The following is a 21080-nucleotide window of genomic DNA, read 5'->3' as shown; positions in this document are numbered from 1 at the left end:
ATACTAATAGCCTTGCTGCTAAAGAAAATTTTGGGATGTGTTCTGTTGACTCTTTTAAGCAAGTGGCCGATTACATGTTTGGACATATACTTTCATCAATTTCTTTGTAGTTTGTGGTTTCTTAGTTCTACTGAGGGATCTTGGAGCTTCTCATTTTGTTCTTCTCATTTTGTTAGTCTCATGCCGGTAAAAGTGAATGAAATTTCCAAAGGAATGTTTAATAGTCAGGTGAAACATGTTTTGTACCTTATTTGCTTTTCATGATAGCGATGATCTGTACTTTGAAGTGATACCCTTTTACCGGCATTTAGGATGTGTTCTATGACTCTTCTAAGCAAGTGACTAATTATGTGTTTGGAAATATGCTTGGTCTTGTTCCTGTTTGTGTTCTCAGTTTAAATCATTATATTTTGCATGACCATATATATGTTTCAAATTCATGGATAATTATGTCTTAACATTTTTGGATCAATTTAGTTTTGGAGTTTTCATATTCAGCCAACTAGAAACTCACAAGGAACTTTTGTGCAATTTGAAGAATCTTGTAATTGCATTGGTGAAAAGTCATTTCTTCATATGTTAAAGCAGTTCTGTTGTATGGATCAATATGAAACCAAAGAGACAACCTCAACAAGTTCAATTCTAAGCCAAACAACTTGAACAAGATGGTTGAGAATTGCAAGGTTAGCTTGAACTTGCAGAATAATCCTAAAGCTTCTACCAATTATCTTCAGGAGAGCTTAGCTCTCATGGTACAGTTCTTGAAGTTTTCACATAAGACTCTCTACTGCTTAGCTCCCAACAGCAATTTTTCATATATCAATCATATTTGTTCTTTTTTGGAAGTACTAACAGAAAAGAAAAATCTAATCACAGTGCTACCATTGGTTTCATGATATCTTATTACATTTGTTTGATGACAAGGGTATATATAGAGAACTCTTATTAGATTTGCAGGAATGAACTATTGTCATAAGCTTGTATGTTGTTCACCTGGATGTGATTTGGCATGCTTGAATGAGAATCTAACTACTAGGAATTATGTTGAACACTACTGGTGGCAATTTGTGGATAAAATTTTCAGTGCTTTCTAAGTGTTTAAAGAATCTAATTACCAAGTAGTTCAAAACCATGCATGAAGTACTGATCCACTTAGAGGGCCAGAGGCTGCCCTCCTGCTTGCCACTTCACAAAGAGAAAAGAGCAAGAGGTGGGGAGAAGAGAAAGAGGGCAGGGGATAACTGGAGGAGACTGGCAAGCATGATTAGAAAGTGACATAGGAAACCATTATTTCTTCCTCTTCCACAACTCTCACTGCTTGCTGACACCATCATTATCTTTAGCAGCTTTTCCCCCATGGAGTGCTTTGTGCTGAGAAAGTGATCAGAGGTCCCCTTGTTTTCTTCCAGCCTCTCCCCATCCATCAGTTGTGCCTGAGACATGCATTCCACCAAACAAATTTGATCTGAGTCCATATGCTTTCCTCTTGCAGGCATTCAGAACAAGCAAAATCCCAATGCATTTCTCATCAGTTACTGCAGACATGAGAAGCTCAACTTTTTTATTAGTAGTATTACACCACAGCGTAGCAGTTGGCAGGACATAACAAAGCTGACTAATTTCTGCTAACCCACTGTTCAAAAAGCTGCAACGAATCTTAATGTATGAGTGCCCGAATCCACCGGTCTGCCAGTAGCCACTGCAGACAGCCACAAAGGTAAATGATGGAAGAAGAAGGCAAGATTTGAACCCGGTTCGCATGGGGTCATTTGGTCGGGTTGGTTCTTCCAATAACCAACCGGTTTAGCGTTCGGATTGTGCTCTTACTTAACCCCTTTGTCGGATCATAATTTCCAAACCCAAGCCCAACCCAGTTGGAGTCTATCAGTCCAGTTGGGTCTTTACGGTTTGGGTTTAGATTGGACTCACTTGGACCCGTTTAAGTGGCAGGCCTGGCCTGACCACTTTAATTATGTTTATAGTTCATCCGGGGCGCTACCTGCCGTATGATTGGATCTTAGTTATGAGGCTTGCTGGGCCCCCTCCTCTGGGTTATCTCGTTGAGTTGGATACGGGGTGGGAAAAGTATGAATATTAGGGTTTGCAGGGTTTAGCGGGGAAAGAGCGGCGGAAGAGAGGAGGACGAGTTCGGCGATGGGGAAGACGTCGTACGTCAAGCTGAAGGGGAGCCGCCAGTTCCGGCAGCGTCTCCTCCTTTCGACGCTTTCCTCGACCCCGATCCTCGTGGAGGATATTCGCTCGGACGACACCTCGCCGGGGCTCCGGCCTCACGAGGTTTCCCTCCTCCGCCTCATCGAAAAGGTCTCCGACGACTGCACCGTTGAGATCAACGAGACCGGTTCGTGCGCCGAAACCCTGCTTTATCAGCTTAAGAAGTTTGGATTCTGAGTGACGATTTCTGTGCTTCCCCTATTATCTGTAGGAGTTTGGGTGGGGATCGCTTACCGATCTGCTAGGGTTTTGTTTGTGCAGGGACGAAACTGAGGTATAAGCCGGGAGTTCTTATGGGAGGGAAGTATTTAGTGCATGACTGTGGTCTCAACCGCTCCATGGGATACTTCCTCGAGCCGCTGATCCTGATCGGCTTGTTTGGCAAGAAGCCCCTCTCAATTAGGCTAAAAGGTTTCACCCCTTCTTACTTTCTTTCTTTTGTTTGAGGTATTTCTTCGTGTTGTTGAGTTGAAAAGTATTTGTGATCTTGTTTTGCAACTTCCTACATCTGTTGAACCCAACTGTATGCCAACATGAACATCTCTTGCGTATCGAATCATCACTGGCTCTCCTGTTGCTGAAGTTCCCCAATTTCTTTGATCAAGATCACGCACAAAAGAATAACTGCCAAGCTGAAACTTCTATATTCCTCAAACTATCGTGGATAAAGAAATTGGCTAATTGTGGTGGCCAAAAGCGGCTATACATCTGCTAGTTAATAGATTGAATTTTCTATTTCGTTTTCAACATAAAAGGTGCAACATTACCATGACAAAATTTTCAAACATGGGTAAACAATCAGCTGCTAGTAGTGTCGTTATGTCTAATGATATTTAATTCATGCATTTTGGAAAAAAACAAAAGCAATATAATGCTTCCATTTCAGGGATCACAAATGATTCTAAGGATCCATCTGTTGATACCTTTCGGACAACAACATTGCATATGCTCAAGCGTTTTGGTGTCCCTTTAGAAGGACTGGAGTTGAAAATTGAGAGCCGGGGGGCTCCTCCTCTTGGTGGTGGGGAGGTTGTTCTGGGGGTTCCAATTGTACCAAACAGCTTGACCGTGAGTTCCCTTTGTTTCTTGCTTGTAGCAGTAAAATTTTGGTTCTTTTGCGGGTTATGTTTGAATTAAACTGGTACTTGCAGGCAGCCCATTGGGTTGATGAAGGAATGGTTAAGAGCATTAGAGGGGTGACATTCTCGACACGAGTATCTCCGCAGATTGCAAATCGTATGATATATGCAGCTCGTGGAGTCTTCAATCGCTTCATTCCTGATGTTCATATCTTTACGGACCACAGATCTGGTCCAGCTGGTGGAAGGTACAGCTTAGATATCAACCAGTCCTTGTCTATGAATTTGTTTTGTCCGGTACATGATCATACTGGTTTCCTCTAATACTTTGGTGAATTATCTTAGCCATATATGACATTCTTTCTTCAGGATGGTGTATTATATGCAACATATTTTCCATATTCCTATTTAAAGAGAAAATACTAATTCTGTATTTTCTTTATTATGATAGGATGCCTTTAGATGCATAATTCTGGTACATGCTATATTTTTGTACAAACATACGCATGTCATGTTATTAAAAAAATTAAAACAATATGGCTATAGATCAGGGGACTTAGTTCAGGTTGAACCATTGCCTAAGGTTGGTAGTTAAATGGCCCAGTAAAATAAGTAGCAGAGATGCATTTTTGTTGTGCAGATGGCAGTGCAAATCCTATCAAAGTGAAGGACGGGTATCTATTTTTTCATTTTTGTTTTGTATAACAGACCTTAAAGATTTAATAGAATTTTTCCATCTTAATTGATCATATTAAAAAGCATATATGGCCTCATATGATTTGTTTGAGTTAGTAATGCTTTATGTGGAACTTAAAAGTTAAAACTAATAGAGATGCTACAGCATAGCTGAGTTATTTCTCATAACGAACAAAATAATGGGAACCTTGCTTATCCATATATTATAGTCCAAATTCTACGAAATACATTGCTCTGGCATGGTTAAATTTATAACATTTAATTTTAGTATTTCTTATCAGTTAAACCATCTATGACAAACTTATCCTTAACATGAACTAAATGCATTCAGGAAATCATATAATAATAGATATTAACCAATGAAAGCCTCGGAAATTTTCTCCAATTTTTTTCATCGTGAACTAATTATGTGAGCTCTAGATTCTTGGTTATATCCTGGTATTTAATTTGGTTATATCCTGGTATAACTTGAAAAACCTGTGAACGATTATGGTCTTGTTATGGATACTTCTAGACACGTTTGAGATTGATTCTGTTGAAAAGAATAAGATCTTCTGAGAATTGTAGTGTCGGTTAATTACCTATCAATTGAGATTTTGGTTGAGTCTGATGAGTGGTTTGAGTTGCTTGTAGTGGAATAAGTTGTCATTCCCAAACCAACTAATTAATTGTTGTAGACCATTAATTAGACTTAATCTACTTGCCCATCAATGTACCAATTGTTCCTGATTAAAGTTGTTACAGAAAGCTTATTCTCAACTTGACTCGAATAAAGTAGTTCAACATGATTAACCTGCTATGACAAAATTTGATATGTTTATACAATCCAAAATGACACTGTTGACAATCAACACTGATGATGATTTATTTAACATGTTAACTTGATTATAAAATAGTCATTGCAGGTTAGTCAGGCCAAGTTCCTAAAACCAAGTCTGGCCCCTCTATTGGGCATGTTTATTATGTCAACCTGATTAATACAGCTACCTATATGAGAACAATCTGCACCTGCGAAGTTCTTATTTGCTTCATGTTGGTCTTGTCATGTCACGAATTCATATTCTTGCCCACTCCAAGTAACTATCTTTTGGTCTACCACTGGTTGGAACTCTATTCGGTTCCTTAAGCCTGAATTTATAAACACACAATTTCTGAAGTTCCATTTCATTGTGTTGTTTAGCATATAAATATATGATATTTAATTGAATTCTGCTTTGACAAATGGCTCCACCACATGGCAGATCACCAGGCTATGGCTTATCATTAGTTGCAGAAACTACTTCAGGCTGCTTAATTTCTACAGACATTGCAATAAGCTATCCTAAAGCTGACGAGACAGATGCCATGGAAGATTCTGAGGAGAAGCCAGAGATGTTGCCTCCTGAGGATGTTGGTGTCCAAGCTGCTTCGATGTTACTTGGGGAGATAGAGCAAGGGGGTGTAGTTGATTCAACACACCAGGTTTGCTGTTATACTTCTTGATATCTCTTCATAATGAAAATGGTTGATGGCATGTGCAGTAGATTTGAAGTTCATAAACATGGAAATACTTAGGAATCAATGTGTAGATAGTTGCAATTGTGTTGTGGTACCTGATAGAAAGTCCCCTAGGCGGCCAAGTATAAGCTTGCAGCTCGTGTGAAGGTGAATTAGATGATATTAAATTACTTGGGGTTCATATGCTGCAAAAATACTAAAGAGAACTGATGTTAAAATAATCAACCAAAAATATACCATCATATTTTGGCCAAAATGATCATGTGATTGTTTTTCAGGCGTAGATTGTCATTTCATTACTCAAAACCGTCCTGCAAACTCGTGTCAAAGCTTTGGTAGAACATGCTACTGTTCAGCTTTAGGTATTCCCAGCATTGCATTCTTTTGATTCCCACAATGTACTCACGTGGCTTTTGAAATGTTTCCAGGGCTTGCTCTTTCTCCTCTGTGCTCTATGCCCCCCAGATGTATCCAAGGTTCGGGTCGGGAAGCTAACACCATACGGGGTAGAGACTCTTAGAAATATCAGAGATTTTCTTGGTGTCAAATTTGTTATAAAGCCTGATCCAACTACGAACACGGTAATACTGAAATGCGTTGGATGTGGGTTGAAGAATCTTTCACGAAAGATAGCGTAAGCTGTGGAAAACATTGAGGAATCAACCAAGTTTTGGACGCTCTTTGGTTGTCTCCAGACATGTATTATCATATCCTCTGGAATTAGTAGTTTGATGAAATTATATTCGAGTGACCTGCGCTCACTACACCCAGCAGGCTGATCTTTTCTGTGAGATTTTTTGTGGGTTGATTTTGTAATTTATTTCCTAATAGTTTGATTTAGTTATCTTTTTAACCGTTGGAAGGATGAATTCATTGTTTGAAGAAGTATATGATTGTTTATTTTTTTATAATAAAAAAAAATTTTGATTGATTGATTTGAGACTAAACCAAAAACATTGATTCGTGTTTCAGATTTCAGCAACCGTGAACCGATAATTCTAATTCGATTTGATTTCGGTTCGAATCGAATTATAGTCGGACTTACATGATTACTTCTGAATTAGTTTGAACATCGATCTCCAATGTTGAGATTACAAAAAAAAAAATAATGTTATTTATAAATTGCGCCATACTTCTTCAATCCAACTAATTATTTTTATACACACATTCGATTCGGCCACCTATCGTTGTTAACCTTATTAGACCTTACTCGGATTCGGCAGCGGAATACTCCTGCCTCCCTGCGAAAACGGGATCCAGGAACAGCGCGGTCGGCGTCTTCCCCTCCATCGGCGAACGGCGGAGTCTTCCTCTCCATCGGCGAACGGCAACGGCGTGCGGACTCTTACGCGGTATCTCTCTCTCTCCTTCCCCTCCCTCCTACTTCGCCATTCCAGCGTTTTCTCCTCCCTCTCTCCCCTTCACCCCTTCGCCGCAGACCGGTGCGCCCCCTCGGGCGTCTTCCCGTGCCTTCTCGCCCTCCCCCGCCGCCTCCGTCTTCCCCTCACGCATAACACCAGGTGTTCGGCGTTATTTCTGTACCGGGCCCCACGAGCCATGACCCACGCGGTTCCCTTCATCAGACGGAGGTTTTCGTTCACGCAAACCATGTTCACCGGAAACACCGGTGTTGTGCGTAAACACTACGCGTAAAGAAAAGCTCGTTGCTATAGATATATCAACCTACTATCCCTTCACCCTTCTTCCTGCGCTCTCTCGTCCTCTCTGCCTTTCTTTCACTGATCGAGGTAACATTTCTAGCGTCTCCTATAATTTGCCATTTTAATTCGCAGATTTCTTTACTCTTTTTGCACTCGGAAGAATCCATGAATCCATCTATGTGGGTTTCTCTTTTTCGTGTTTGATTTTAGGGTTTTCTGAAAGGAAGAAGACTTTGAGTTCATGTGACAAGTTCATATCAAGTCTTATGAGAATTTATGTGTGATTCCTTTCTCTTTCTCCCCCTTCTTTTTATGTGATTCTCCCCAGAAATTGTGGCTGTTAGTTGAATGCCATTCTGAACTACTAATATGCAATGTTCTTTTTTCAGATTTTTGCCATTTGGATTTGGACCCACAGCTGTGAGGAAATTTTTTTGGTACCAGCAGCAAGATGAATGGAGAAGATCGTGTTCCACGGCCTCTATTTGGGGGCGCCATATCTAGTTGCTTTCCTTCAAGGTTTCAGGTAAGCTCTTTTTGTTGTATGAGAATTGTACTTTTGCCTTTGGTTTTAGGTTATAGTATGACATGTTATTTTGTTGAATCAGGATGTAAGCAACATACGGGAAGTCCCCGATCATCAGGTTCTCTGCAGTTTTATCTAGGCCTTGTGCTAAGTCTCATTGTTTATAAAATTTGACTAGGTTTAAGATCGTTTGTGTATCTGAATTCTATTGAACTTTTGAAGGAGGTGTTTGCAGATCCCGATCGGGATGAGAGCCTTATTTTTGAGCTACTAGATCTGAAACACGAGGTTGGAGACGGTGGAAGCGCTGTTTGGTTCCTGCAGGACATTGCCCGTGAACAAGATGCTGAAGAAACCATGGTAAGTTCCTTCTTGATGGATTTTTGGGATATACTGATTCTAGACTAGTTTGAAAACTGTATTCACTATTCAAGTAGAACATTTATGCAGTTGTCTATGCCACTTTATAGACTTCCTTTGGGCTTTCCATGGGTCTTGTAACTGCTGCCACTCTATTGCTTTATTTTATAACTTCTGCAACTGTTACCCTAGACCATAAAGGTCTTTGGACCTCATAACTTTGGCATTGTTCACAACGTTAGAGATACTGTTTTCTTATTACAAACAAAACTTATTTTCTTTTCATTAGATTAATCATCGAACCTAAGACCTATCAAATGTGCAACAGTGCACTAACAGTAATAATTCTAATAATTCCTGATGAGTTTGAATTGCAAGATAATAAGTTCGTTGTCTAGTAGACTCACATAATCATTGTTGTTATTGTGCAAATATGTAGAATAACTACTTTTGCTTTCAAATTTTCATAAAATTTACCTGTACATGTCACTCGCTGCAGAGCATCAATAACAAATAACCATTGAAGAAAAAAAGTGGATCTTAGGTGCTTAAGTCAACATGAATGTTCCGATGGTTACCTGTCTTGAAATTAAAAAAGCACCATACTTTATGTTGTGAGTGTGCTTCAGTGGTCTTGGGGCTGCCTAGATACCAAGCTCATAGGCAACCGCCCATGACAACATTTTAAGACAGTTGTGGATGTTTAGAGGTTCGCTAATTCTTTTGGATTTTGCATTGGTGACAATAATGACTTTTGAAGCTGGAAGTATCTACACCTTGCATTGGTGACGATATATACACCTATTTATATTATTCTAAATGTTCTTAGAAAAGAAATGTATTTCCTATTCTCTAGTTTGTGAAGTCTTTTATGTGGATAATTTTCCAGCCTAGCAAAGACATTTTTCAACATGTTTGGAGCAGTTGTTTCCTTTTATTTGTCATTGTCGTTCTGCATCCAAGAGGTTACTTTTCTGTGATAGATGGTCTTGTCTGATTTATTTATCTAGAATATGGTGAATGAAATGTCTGGTTGTAATATTTCTTTGATAATTTAATCTTTTCCTTGTCTTTTACCAGGTCCTTGAGCATTCTGGCACTCTTGAGGCTGTTGGTTTAACTAGCCTAAATGGACCTGCATTAGTTACAACTGCCATCGGTCAAATGGTAAACTTACTCATCACGAAGTCTGTTACTGTATATTGTTATTTTCTGGTTACCGCATTTTGATGTTTATGCACATACTACTATCGAATATTACTTGTAACTGGTCAGTGCCTCATTAAACCGTTTCATGGGTCTTTTGTGCAATTCTTGGTATTCTTGTTTTTTTTTATCAAGGAGGAAGTTATTAAGATCTCAAGGATCTACAGAAATAGGTCATTGTGCAAAAACCAAGTCAACACTGGTGGAAAAGATTACACTCACAAACCATTAGATTTTTCAGTTCTAGCTCTTAAGGCAGCCTAATTTTCTGCCTGATTACATTCGCAAAAGTAGCGGTTTACATCAAAGGATGTAAGTTGCTGTGCAAGTCTTCTAATGTCAATGATAATATGGATAATGCACCAAGGTTATTCTCGGCATATGTGGTGGATATTTTCATTATAAATTTTAATGCATAAAGTAGGCATTTTCAATTGAGATAATTGACTGCTTCCCTGTGCAATAATTTTCTGGGATGAAAAGTGCTATTGTAAAATTATAGATAGGAAAATAAAGCTGCTTGTTAAGTTCCAGAGTACGTGTGGTACATATATCCTCATTGGCATTGTATACAAACATATTTTGTGGGTTCCAGAGAATATCTTAAGTAATTTTCTAGTGAAATACAAGACTTGATGATAAAAGATGATCTGAAAATCCTTCATACCTCAGTTTTCTTGATCAAAGCTGTGGTTATTATGAAAGGCCAGAGAACAACTAGGCCAAATAAAAATGAAGCTAAAAATGGAAGTTGCATAGTTCTGAGAATCCATCCCCATTAAGCTGAAGTTTAACTGTTTTGATGTGGGATTGCTTGGGGGACAAACTAAGTTAATGCACAATATACTGTAATAATTAAGGTATAAGCATACAACAATCTTAGCCAGCCATTTGTAGGGGCTTCCTATTGCTAGTTCTAATGCAAACATCCTTAAGAGCGCACAATTTGATGCAAGGCATGAGTGAATTTGTAACGAGCTGTTGCTAGGAATCAAGTCAATCAGCCCATCAAACTTTATCGGGAACCCCAACTTCAAAAGATTGAATCATTCAACTCCGGTAGATATGGAGAGCTATTAGCACTTGGCAGTGCTGTTATAGCTAGGTGACAAGCTTCCTTTGTGGGAAATATTATTTTTAGTACTAGTTTTGGTGATGAAACCATTTTTTCATCCGCACCTAACAGGTTGCTTATAATTGAACATGGATCAAAATATCATGAAAATGGTTCTTAAAATGTTAAACCTGACCGTTCTACCAGATGTATATTTTTCATAGTTTTGGATTTATTATGCTCTTTTATTGCAGGAAAAGGATGGCTTGTCAATTTCTTGCAGAATTCATATCTTTTCTTAGTGATCGACTAACAAGCAATTAAACAGTACCTTATTCAGATGTGTTCACTGTTCATGTTTCCTTAAGACCTAATCTATATGATAATGCCAAGAGAGAAGAGATTATTTGCTCTCTTGTAGCTTTACAATTTAGACTTAAACAATCAAGTGAGACGTATACCATGGTTGATTGTATTTGTTGCAATATATGTGTGCAATTTGCTATCACTATGGTTATGATTTTGTGTGAACCTTTTGTTCAATTTATGCATAGTGTGTCACCTTACCTTCTCATTGATCTTGGTAAAATGTTCTATATTTCTTGTAGGCCATTGCAAAGGGAAGGCAAGGAAGAGAGGCACAGAATTTGGTTAGGGTAAGTTTGCTTTTGGATATAATGATACCCAGCAACAGTCTGGAACTTGAATGCTTGAGCTGTTGCTTGATGTCTGCAGGTATATCTGGCAAATTTGCGTCTTAAGGAAGTTTCGACTGACGTGGTGATCACTGCATATGAGCCTATTTTAATAAAGTAAGTGCCAAATGTAACTTTGACAAAACTTTGCAATATCTGTGCATGTTACAGACTATTTCTGTATGTGCTTTACAGTGCTTGCTAATTAATTTTTAACATTTATCAGAATTTTGGTGTTTACCATGAAAAGGAGTTGAATTGAACTTGAACATTAAAACGTTCTGACATTACCTGAGAAGGATATGCAGACCTATATTAGATGCAACGAAAAATGTTTGATGCATTGAGAGGGAAGAAAGTGAATTATGATCGTAAATTTTGGGAATGATCGAGTGATTTTGACTCTTTTGGTTGTTGGCATGTCTAATCACCAAGTAGCAAGTCTCTTGTTTTGCCAGCCTCAGATAATGACAGTAAAGTTATGCATCCACAATATAGAACAACCACCTAAATTCAGACAATTTAACTACATCTGTTGGAGGCTTGGAGCATTGTAATCTTGTCATCCGTCCTATTTTTTTTATTGTTCAGTAGGATGATCAGCATACCATATGACAAAAAGGCCGAAATGCCCCATCTCTTTATGGATAGAGATGGATCCTTTTACAATGTTGAGCTCTTTGTACGACAACGTCTCTTGTTAAAATAAGAGCATTTAAATCTTCTATCGTTTCTAGTAAAGTTATCTTTGGTATCGTTATTGTATCTCTCATTGCACAGCATATCCTAGTAGACTCATCTTATAATTACATTCACAGATCTCCTTTGAATGAAAATTCTTCTTTATATCTTATTGGCTACATCTAATTGTTCATAAATGAAAATATATTTTAATCTAACTTTCCTAGTAAATTGTACATTCACCTCAATGTTCTTATCTCATCATGCTAACCATCCAGTATTCTGATTCCTAAGGTATGACTGACCTAACAACTAATTTATATGATTTTTCTTTCAGTTTAAGAGGAATCTGGTGGACATATAAAATAACCAATTGACACACTCTGCACATTGATCAAATTATATATTTGTAGGTGAACTCACAAAATTCTTTGCCCGAAAACATGTTGTGTGATATTTACAGGGCAATGAATATCGAACAGGTGTTATCACAGATCTATTGATGATATACATTGATAAAATATACACTGTATTATCTTGGTTGAATGCAAATGCTTCACCATGTCAATATGGGTAAGCTTGGTCGAATAACTACACCATAATTTTCTTTTTAGTCCAGAAATGCTGGTCTTGCATTATAATGAGTAACCTATTTTGCTACTTGGTTTTAAAATTTTCGTTTTACCGGCATTGCGCTCTCCCCTCTCTTTTCCATTTAGCAATAGATTTACAATCACCAACCATTAAATGGGTGATATCTATTAATTGCTTCTGATAATGCTAGATTATGTATCTGTGATTTCAGCCCATTGAGTGAAAGTGCAAGGACCGTAAGAGCTGGTCTGGCCATACCTGCTGTGCAGGCTGGATGCCTCCCGATGGCTGAAGTCTTCAAACTTGCTATCACAAGCTTCAAGATCCATGATTGGAGTCTTTTTGGCTCTGGAGCCTGACACATCTCCATCACCAACGTAAAGAAGGCATAAGTTGATGAACTATTTCTCACTGGTTGGAGTTTTGTGAAGGATGTCTGTACCTTTGGTTCTGGACTTCAAGAGGTTCCTCCATGTCAGAGCTTTCATCAAAAACTAGTCAGGTAAGTCGTGTGAAGCTAAATACATGTAGTCCAACTTTTTGCTCTCTTATCCTGATTGTAAGTTGCAAATCATTGTTTAGAGTCGGAATTTGGCATCATCTGGTTTTTATGTTGATTGGAAATCCACAATGTTCAATGACCAACACATGTATAACTTGGATGTCTCCTTGGGCATCCAAACACCCTAATACTTTCTGTTACCAATAATTAATTTGAATGGCTGCATGGAATTTCCATGCCGGAGCCGAGAATCCAATGACTTGAAAACTCAACTCTCTTTTCTGTTTTTTGTTCATCAGATCTGAACATTTAGATTGCATGACTTCTAGTGGTGGGATGACAGTAGATTCTGCCAACCTTGGTGGATAGGACATGGTCCTGTTACTCCTAATACAAATCTTTTTTGGCTGCATTTGACAAAGATCAAAGCGATCTCTGTTTGAACTATTTTTTTATATATTATCTGACCTTTTCTGCTCCTCAAAAGTTCATATATATAATTCATATATATTTATATATGTAGTCTAAAAAATTTAACTCGATGAATGCAACTGATGAGGACGTGACAAATCTCATTTCCTTTATGGGTCGGCACATGCTATGAATTATGTGGGGTTTGGGGGGGGGGGGGATCGACATGGGACCATCTGCTTAAAATAAAAGACATGTAATCGTGTCAGTCCAAACTCGATGTATAAGTACAGTGATCACCTGATCATGCAATGTAATCAAAAGCAGTCCTCAGCGGCGTGGCATCCGACAAGTCAAACCATTGAACGGACAACCCGAAATTACCGGTGTGTCTGGCGATCGACAAAGACAAATTAGCGATCCATTCGTACCCCCCGCCGGACCGCCTCTCAATCATTGCAAACCTCCCTCCACGTGACCGTGTCGGTTCGACTGGGATTTTCACCAAACTCCTCCAAGAACCGACCCCACCCCGGTTTACTCGAACCGGTTCCCCTCCGAGGATTGTGCTGTAAATGGATGGATGAACCGACGATTCGGTTGTTTAGTGCTCGTCGTCTTGGAACCTGAATTCGGGAACTTATTTCCCATTCAAATTCAATTGAATGATACATGAACTTGATCGAATCATTGCAAGACAAAACTTGTCATACGTTCATCTTTCGGTTTCGTTGAACCCGACTTAAGCAGGTCAAATAAAGCCGGTTTGCCATCTCGACGGGCTATTTCTGCTCGAACCGGATCCCATGAGTCGAATGGCCTCTTCTTCGACAACTGTGATCGTTTCATGCGTGGAATCGGCTGTTCCGAGTTGTCGATCCTGCACTGGAACCCTCTGCCCAATAATACTCCTAAACATATCCAAGCCGTCACAGCACATGCGGCCACCTCCTCAGCTTGGCCAACATGTCCAAGTGCACAACCCCCCTGAGTCCCAACTCGCCAAACCCGTCAACTTTCCCTACACCAAACACCAAACCCATGCACCAGAAAGCCCCACATCAACCAGCACGCCCTTAGAGCACCTTCGTCTGCTTCGTTGGATGCCTTTACGTCGCAGCAATTGTGTGTACGGTGATGTCGTCAGGCACCAGAACATGCGCTTGCCAGGTTTGCTCCATCACCACACCTCCAACAGGCAATTAAATACCAAAAAGGAATGGGGTGGATCGATTGCGCACTCGAGACGCAGCCAACAGCCAGTGAGGTTCTCCAGCCTCTCCTCCCTCTCTCTCTCTCTCTCTCTCTCTCTCTCTCTACCGAAAGGCTAAAAGAGGAAGTGATCAGGATGGGAGCAGAGGAGGAGAAAGCATGTGGGGCTGCCACTGCTGCAGTCACAGAGGGTGTGGTGGTGGAACCGACGGCCCTGTTGGACGAGTATTGGTTCTTCCACAACGCACTCGAGAGCAGAAGAAGACCGCCGCCGCGGATCCTCCCCCCAACTCCTCCTCCCTCGAAAGCCAAGGAAGACGTTGGCAGCTCAATTTCGCATCATGAGGGTTCGATTACGAGGAGACCGTCCGGATTTGATGGAAAGCCTGCTCGCAAGCTGCTCCGGGCGCCGTCGATGCCGTCGTATCGCACCCGACAGGAGGAATCGAGTGACATGGCCTGTCCCCGGAGGAAAGTAGCAGATGGCGGTAACGCACTGGTTCGGGCTCCGTCTCTGCCGGCGTACTGTGACGACCGTGACGACGCCACCCCACGAGACGTGAGAGATCGTTCGAGGACGACGAGGAGCTCAAAGCTTCAACATTGTTTGAGTTCCTGCGACGATCAACGACGTCCACAGCCTGCCTCCGGGGTAATTGACGTGCCACCAAGATAGCATGTGCCCATATCATTGTTGCAGCATCGGATTCGATGCCTTGATTTGTGTCATCCGCACGACTTTGTTGCCTTCTCCTCTTAATATCTTCTCTATGACCTCCGCTTTTGGTTCGCTCAGTGCGCCACGACACCTAATCCGAGCTTTCCAAGATTCCGACCGCCGAGAGACTGGAAGGAGGAAGCCAGCAATTACAAGTATTTCGCCAGCCAAACACGCCTCTTCACTGAAGCGAGCTACATGAGATCTATCCAAGGGAAGAAGTGGAGAAGCTACAGCGACCTGGAGTCCTTCGAGATCCAAGGATTCAAGGACCTGGGCTTCGTCTTCGACGAGGAAGCATCGAACGCGGGCCTCGCGGACGTGATTCCCGGCCTGCGAGAGAGGCGGAACTCCGACGACGGCCATGGCCGCGTCCCTCGGCCGTATCTCTCGGAAGCATGGTTCGTGGAGAGATCAGCACCGCCGAGGCTGGAGTGGGCGGAGAAGAGGTCTGCTACAGACATGAAGGAGCAGCTCAGGTTCTGGGCGAGGGCAGTGGCCTGCAACGCGAAGCAGGATCGCTGACAGGTGACCATACGGATCCACACCAATGCATGAAGAAGCTGTTCCGTTTCACCATCTTAGCAACAAACATATGCTTCGGTATACGTGACTGTGAGTGCAGTCAAGCACGTAAGTTGAGCTCCATTGCCTAAAAAGAAGAGGAAGCGATGGATGCAAGGGAGGGTGAAGGAAAGCTAAACCAAGTTTAGCATACGTAGGCACAATAATTGTGTTACAGCCTAATCAATCTCACACGCCATCCATTTAAATTGTGCCTACAACTCTATATTTGCTGCATTTCTGTCGTCGGAAACTGTTTTCTTAATTGGAAATTTTGTTTCTTTTCCAATGTTTGTGACGTAGAAAAAAAAAAGGGTAAATTAATTATTAAAATGATTTCCGAAAATTATAGCACCTTATTTTAATTAAAATCTCATCAACATTAGCATCCTTTGTTTTTTTTTTTCTCCCCTTTCTGTTGCTCCTGCTGATCAAATTATACTAAATCAAATAAATAATACGTGGGCCTTTTTTTAGCATATGACGGTTCATCTAAAAGGCTTAAACCAATAGATTAGTGGTTGGACCCAATTTGAGTTTATGTTTTCTATTTACCATCATATAACCGTCAAATTCGAGTATGTGTTTTCGTTTCGGAACCCAATACGAAAGAAACATCCGAACCGGATTTGAACGAATTGGATGGACTCCGATATCAAATAAAATCCGATAAGGTGCCATCACAGCAGCTATTTAATTCACGACTGGTTAACTCGGCGCATATCCAGCCCGTTGATGTGCGCCAATTTTCGTGTAGAACTCAGAGTCTTCGCTTAAGTCGGTTCATAGGGCATTTTCCCAATTCCCATTAGGAACGAGCGAAGGTCTTTCCCTCTTCGACGTCCTCTGCGAGATCAAGGAAGAGCCGGCGGCGGTCCGCGACTCGAGGCCGGAGAATCCACCCGTCCCCCTCCTCCTGTCGGTCTGATTCCTCCCGAACACTTGCGGATCGAGTTGGGCGGCGTTAAGGGGGGGAAGGAGAGGATGATCCTGCCAGTGGTGAAACTCGGGACGTTGGTTCTGAAGACGGTCTGCAAGCCCATCGCTAGCAGGCTCAAGAAGGAGGCCGGCCTCCATCCCAAGTTCCGCCGATTGATCGTTAACGTCGCTCAGGTCTTCAAATTCTTCTTCTTCCTCTACGTTTCACTGATTCGAAATCTTCTTCCTCGGATACTAAATTTAGCGTCATGTCCGACGAGGGTCATTTGAAGTCTTATCGTATGTTGTCTATGATGTTTGTGACGTCGAATGAACCCAATGGTCCAACCTAGAAAGTTTGCTTAGAAATTGGCTTTTTGGTGTCACATTGTGAGAGAAATGAACATCGATTTAAAGAAAAAATGTTGTGAAAAAAAATCGGATGGCTCGATGCACAAGACTCATGTACAATGGGGGTCTGAGGAAGATCGATATATGCAGATTTACCTCTCTTTTGCAATTTGAATTGCAATTTGCATCCTGTTCAACTAGATTGCAAAAGAACAATGTTTCTATGACCCCAAAACTCACCCTCAATTAATTTGCTATTATTGTGCTTCTGTATTATAAAACAAAAACATGCTTGCCATTAGTCTATTGAAGTACCTTGGGATCTGTAGTTCATTGTTGGAGAACAATTCAAAAACTCTAGCGAAGAAGCTAGTTGGTTATAGTTGAGCGAAATAACAAGTCCTTTATGAAGTACCGAAGCTGAAATCATAGCCTTGGCAATTCTTCTGTGCACCTCATTCTAGAATTTCTCCTTTCTCTTATGTTATATGTGGTTAAATGTTCTTCAATTCCTTTCATGGTGCATTTAATAGTTAATACACATTCTGATTCGTGATTATTGCTCTGCTTCTCAGTCATTTTAGTTTTTATGTTTATAATATGCATGTGAACTTTAAAAATATATTGTCATTAACAAAGCGGTGCCATGTAAATTGTCTGTTACAGGCCAACCACCGAATCACAACGAACATACAAAGAAGAATTTATGGTCATTCAACCAATGTTGAGATCCGACCCTTGGATGAGGAGAAAGCTGTTCAAGCTGCTTCAGACCTTATTGGAGAGTTCTTTGTCTTTTCAGTACGTACCTATCCAGGCTATATGCTTTAACCTCCAAGCAAGTTTGATATATCCATTGAAGCTGATAACTTTACGTTACTTCTCATTGAAGCACAGCTTGATGTGTACAAGCTGTTTTGTCTTTTATCACAAAAACTGGTTTTCAAATTGAATAAGTATCGTTGCATTTTCTTGTCTGCAAGAATAAGTATCAATAGAACCACTCTGGAGTGGATCTCGTGGTTTTGAAGTTTTTCTGGTTCTAAATCTAGATTGAGTAAACTACACTTGCTACTGTTTAACTATAGTCTTTGCCTCTTTGGTCTAGTAGGTTGCTGGAGTTGCTTTGATATTTGAGGTGCAAAGAAGTGCAAGATCGGAAGCTAGAAAGGAGGAAATCCGTAGGCAGGAAATTGAGGTAATAGTTAAAATTCTCATTTGGAAGATATAATATCTTTTCTGCTTTTCTGCTTTTCTGTTTCCACTTAGTATGTTCATTCTTCCATTTTCTTCATTTGAAACTTCTGTTGCATTTAGTAAATTAATATGAACGTGGAAACTCTTTTCAATCATTCATCTCATGTAGCTGCTATCAGCAATTCCTTAAGCACTGGATACAAACAATAAAATATTAGATCTTTTCATGATTTAATAAGTTGGTTTTGATACGGTTATGCAATGAACTAGAAAAAACTGTTAATCAAAGGTAGCCAACAAACACTGAAAGATGAAGAAACATGGAGAAAAAATGAAAACTGGGAGAAAGGAAAAAGGGCAGAACTACATGGAGAAATATTAGATCTTTCTCCTGAAGAGTATAATGTCAATCTGAGGAAGTCATCTCAAATTTGAGTGGGGGAAGCAGCCAATAACTGGATCTGTGAATTCAAAGCTATGCCTCGATTTTCTATTCAGTTTTACATCAAAGAAACTTGATATAGAACGATGAAGTTAATCCTGCTAAAACCACAGTTTAATTTAGGGTATTTCAATGCTGATGTACCTATTTTGGTGCCAGAATCATAGTTTTTTTGTTTTTGGCAGAGAAGTTGAATGACTGGGTTGAGTTTTCCTTGCCTTTACATGAATGGATTTATCTGGTTACCTGTAACTTGTTCTTGGTTCTTAACCAGGCAAATTCTTGAGTCTTAACCATCATTCAGTGTTAATATTTCCAGCTGTGGTCTGTGGCACGTGTCCAGATTAAATAATATTCTCTCGATCTTTCAGGGTTTAAGCCCTAAATCACCTTAACTCCTTATTTCAGTCTCAATTGTGGTTATATTTCCCAAGTTCAGCAATTGTTGCTCCCAATGTTAGCTTGTCATTCCTTTCAAATCATAGAATAGCAACGATGATGATCTCAGTAGCTCTTATACAGACGAATTGAATTGTTTTTTATAATGAATCATTTTCTTGTGAAAATGATTCTCTCAGTTGCCTGGTACCCTAGCTTTTAATTCAAGCGTTTGGCCTCTGCTAATGTTCATTATTTGCTCATTACTGTTGGTACACACTAAGAAATAGGAAGAGACAGTATTACCTGCAAAAGCTTATCAAAATTTGATTACCATCAGTGATGACCTTTTGGTTGGTCATGTAAAGAACACATTTCTGTGTTGGTTGTTCATGTATGCCTTTCTTGGTCAGGATGGTCTGAGCTGATCATGTGTTTTATGTTATTCTATCTAATAATAATTTAGAATGCAGCATTGCAGCATTACTCTTTTAAGTTAGATTGCCATTTGTTATCTTACAGAAACATGTTTCCCCTTCTTGTAGGCTATGAAACAGAAAGAGGAGGATCTGATGAGAGATTTGGAACAACTCAAGCAGAAGCTTAATGAGATAGAACACCTTGCCAAGGGACGAGGCCTTTCAGGCATCATCAGCTTTAGGCATGACCATGCACCTGAAAGCAGCAAATCGGGAAACCCTGCTTGATTTTATTTCCGGTCATCTTTTGTGGGCAAAAGTCACTTGAGCGGATTGTAGTTCCGGTGGCACTAAGGTGGCTGTCGATGCTTGATATTTTAGAGGTTGGGCAGTTTGCCTAACCATTTTGTTGTTCTTGATGTATCCATTTTATGTTACCGATTGGATTATGGGAGGGTCATGCTCTATTTTCTCTCTCCTTTAGCAAATCATCTCTGAGCCAGTGTAAAGAGTCTGGAGCTTTATTTCCTAACTGGGATTGCAAATAAAGGATTTCTATCAGAAAATGCTGTTAGTGCTGAAAATGAAGCACTAAACCAAATAAAGTTAACTCTGAATTTTTTGCATGGATTGCATAGTCCACTTGTGTTTATGTCATTTGTGATTCATCTGTTCTCTAAATGTATCAATTTGCCTCCTCCAAGGACAATTGTATTTGGATGGATTGCATATTGCTCAAATGTGTTTCTATCATTTGTATCTTGATCATCTGTTTCTTAAATGCATCATTTTGGGCACTTTAGATTACATCCTCTGTTTTCATTTCTCACCATCCTCATGTGAGAAGGTTATCTTCATCCTTTTTTCCATGCAGACAATTTGTAAGTTAAGAGTTGATATTTCATAGGAGAAAAAGGGTGATAGATTAGTCAATGTTTTTTTTCATTATTTTGATTTAACTAAATGATCTAATGTTATACTTGGTGGCCAGTTTTTCTAAAATATATTCATGTTTTATATATTTTTCAATCGGTACTTTATTTTTTTTTATTTTTAAATAATATTTTTAATTTAAATTATTAAATTAATTATTATCTTAAAAATAATATTGTAATGATTTATGAGTAATGTTAATAAAAAAATGATATAATATCACCTACAAAAATAATGTATATATATATATATATATTAAATTACAAAAATAATGTAAATTTTGTAATTTAAAATTACATCAGGAAAATATTGAAATCAATTCAAATATTGTCTTTTATTTCTCTTTAAGAGACGATCTCCTTAGAAAAGAGAGGAATGATGGAAATCTCCGAGAAATATTAAATAAAATGATAAATCAACAACGATTCGTAAACGTCTTTCTTTGGATAAATATGAAATGCCACATTTGTCCTTACCATTTCCACGACTCTACTACTCTCGGAGCCGTGGCCTCCAATTCCGATTCCGACGCCGCGGAGGTCGGGAAGTTCTAAGGACAAATCCCAGGTTTTCTTTTCTCTATCTCCCCTCGTTTTGCTCACTATTTTCCACTTCATCGCATTCCTGATCCTGTTCTGGTTCTAGGGTTTCGATTCTAAGCGATATTGTATTGATGGCGTGATTAATATGGATTTCTAATTGGGTTACCGGCCTCCCCAAAAGTTTGCACAGATACCCATTTATGGATCAATTC

At 39.7% G+C, this 21080-nt stretch overlaps 4 protein-coding genes across 7 annotated transcripts; all 4 read left to right on the top strand.

Moving 5' to 3' along the window:
• The first annotated feature begins 2073 nt into the window (after positions 1-2073).
• LOC135633126 (probable RNA 3'-terminal phosphate cyclase-like protein) lies at positions 2074-6439 on the top strand. The gene is made up of 6 exons (XM_065142238.1): positions 2074-2359; positions 2494-2643; positions 3119-3300; positions 3384-3559; positions 5249-5468; positions 5933-6439. The coding sequence occupies exons 1-6, from the start codon at positions 2155-2157 to the stop codon at positions 6140-6142; spliced, it is 1143 nt and encodes a 380-aa protein (XP_064998310.1). The 5' UTR covers positions 2074-2154; the 3' UTR covers positions 6143-6439.
• Positions 6440-6696: 257 nt separating this feature from the next.
• On the top strand, positions 6697-13039 carry LOC135581440 (uncharacterized). Of its 4 annotated transcripts, none has more exons than XM_065143959.1 (9): positions 6697-6856; positions 7376-7443; positions 7555-7691; positions 7774-7809; positions 7914-8051; positions 9132-9218; positions 10920-10967; positions 11047-11123; positions 12493-13039. In XM_065143959.1, the coding sequence occupies exons 3-9, from the start codon at positions 7617-7619 to the stop codon at positions 12638-12640; spliced, it is 609 nt and encodes a 202-aa protein (XP_065000031.1). In that variant the 5' UTR covers positions 6697-6856; positions 7376-7443; positions 7555-7616; the 3' UTR covers positions 12641-13039. The 4 variants fall into 4 exon arrangements, with proteins under 4 accessions (XP_065000031.1, XP_065000027.1, XP_065000028.1 ...); XM_065143956.1 differs by lacking the exon at positions 6697-6856 and adding an exon at positions 6934-7252; XM_065143955.1 differs by lacking the exon at positions 7376-7443.
• Positions 13040-14420: 1381 nt separating this feature from the next.
• On the top strand, positions 14421-15977 carry LOC103977053 (uncharacterized). The gene is made up of 2 exons (XM_009392458.3): positions 14421-15058; positions 15203-15977. Exons 1-2 carry the CDS (start codon positions 14543-14545, stop codon positions 15647-15649), a joined length of 963 nt encoding a protein of 320 aa, XP_009390733.3. The 5' UTR covers positions 14421-14542; the 3' UTR covers positions 15650-15977.
• A 448-nt stretch (positions 15978-16425) lies between these two features.
• On the top strand, positions 16426-20030 carry LOC135633250 (OPA3-like protein). The gene is made up of 4 exons (XM_065142513.1): positions 16426-16801; positions 17624-17758; positions 18069-18155; positions 19520-20030. The coding sequence occupies exons 1-4, from the start codon at positions 16673-16675 to the stop codon at positions 19679-19681; spliced, it is 513 nt and encodes a 170-aa protein (XP_064998585.1). The 5' UTR covers positions 16426-16672; the 3' UTR covers positions 19682-20030.
• The last annotated feature ends 1050 nt before the right edge of the window (positions 20031-21080 follow it).

Source organism: Musa acuminata, chromosome BXJ3-3 (assembly GCF_036884655.1).
Source record: "Musa acuminata AAA Group cultivar baxijiao chromosome BXJ3-3, Cavendish_Baxijiao_AAA, whole genome shotgun sequence".
NCBI classification, from domain to species: domain Eukaryota; kingdom Viridiplantae; phylum Streptophyta; class Magnoliopsida; order Zingiberales; family Musaceae; genus Musa; species Musa acuminata.
The sequence above is the reverse complement of the archived record's forward strand: the minus strand, read 5'-3'. Positions and strand labels throughout refer to the sequence as shown.

Bases quoted from the DNA above. Each gene is read 5' to 3' on its own strand.
- LOC135633250 (XM_065142513.1), top strand. From the start codon at position 16,673: ATGATCCTGCCAGTGGTGAAACTCGGGACGTTGGTTCTGAAGACGGTC. The intron at 16,802-17,623 runs GTCTTCAAATTC...TGTCTGTTACAG, and splicing joins TGATCGTTAACGTCGCTCAG to GCCAACCACCGAATCACAAC. The intron at 17,759-18,068 runs GTACGTACCTAT...TTGGTCTAGTAG, and splicing joins GAGAGTTCTTTGTCTTTTCA to GTTGCTGGAGTTGCTTTGAT.
- LOC135633126 (XM_065142238.1), top strand. From the start codon at position 2,155: ATGGGGAAGACGTCGTACGTCAAGCTGAAGGGGAGCCGCCAGTTCCGG. The intron at 2,360-2,493 runs GTTCGTGCGCCG...TTGTTTGTGCAG, and splicing joins CGTTGAGATCAACGAGACCG to GGACGAAACTGAGGTATAAG. The intron at 3,301-3,383 runs GTGAGTTCCCTT...TGGTACTTGCAG, and splicing joins TTGTACCAAACAGCTTGACC to GCAGCCCATTGGGTTGATGA.
- LOC103977053 (XM_009392458.3), top strand. From the start codon at position 14,543: ATGGGAGCAGAGGAGGAGAAAGCATGTGGGGCTGCCACTGCTGCAGTC. The intron at 15,059-15,202 runs GTAATTGACGTG...TGGTTCGCTCAG, and splicing joins GTCCACAGCCTGCCTCCGGG to TGCGCCACGACACCTAATCC.
- LOC135581440 (XM_065143955.1), top strand. From the start codon at position 7,617: ATGAATGGAGAAGATCGTGTTCCACGGCCTCTATTTGGGGGCGCCATA. The intron at 7,810-7,913 runs GTTCTCTGCAGT...GAACTTTTGAAG, and splicing joins GGGAAGTCCCCGATCATCAG to GAGGTGTTTGCAGATCCCGA. The intron at 8,052-9,131 runs GTAAGTTCCTTC...GTCTTTTACCAG, and splicing joins AAGATGCTGAAGAAACCATG to GTCCTTGAGCATTCTGGCAC.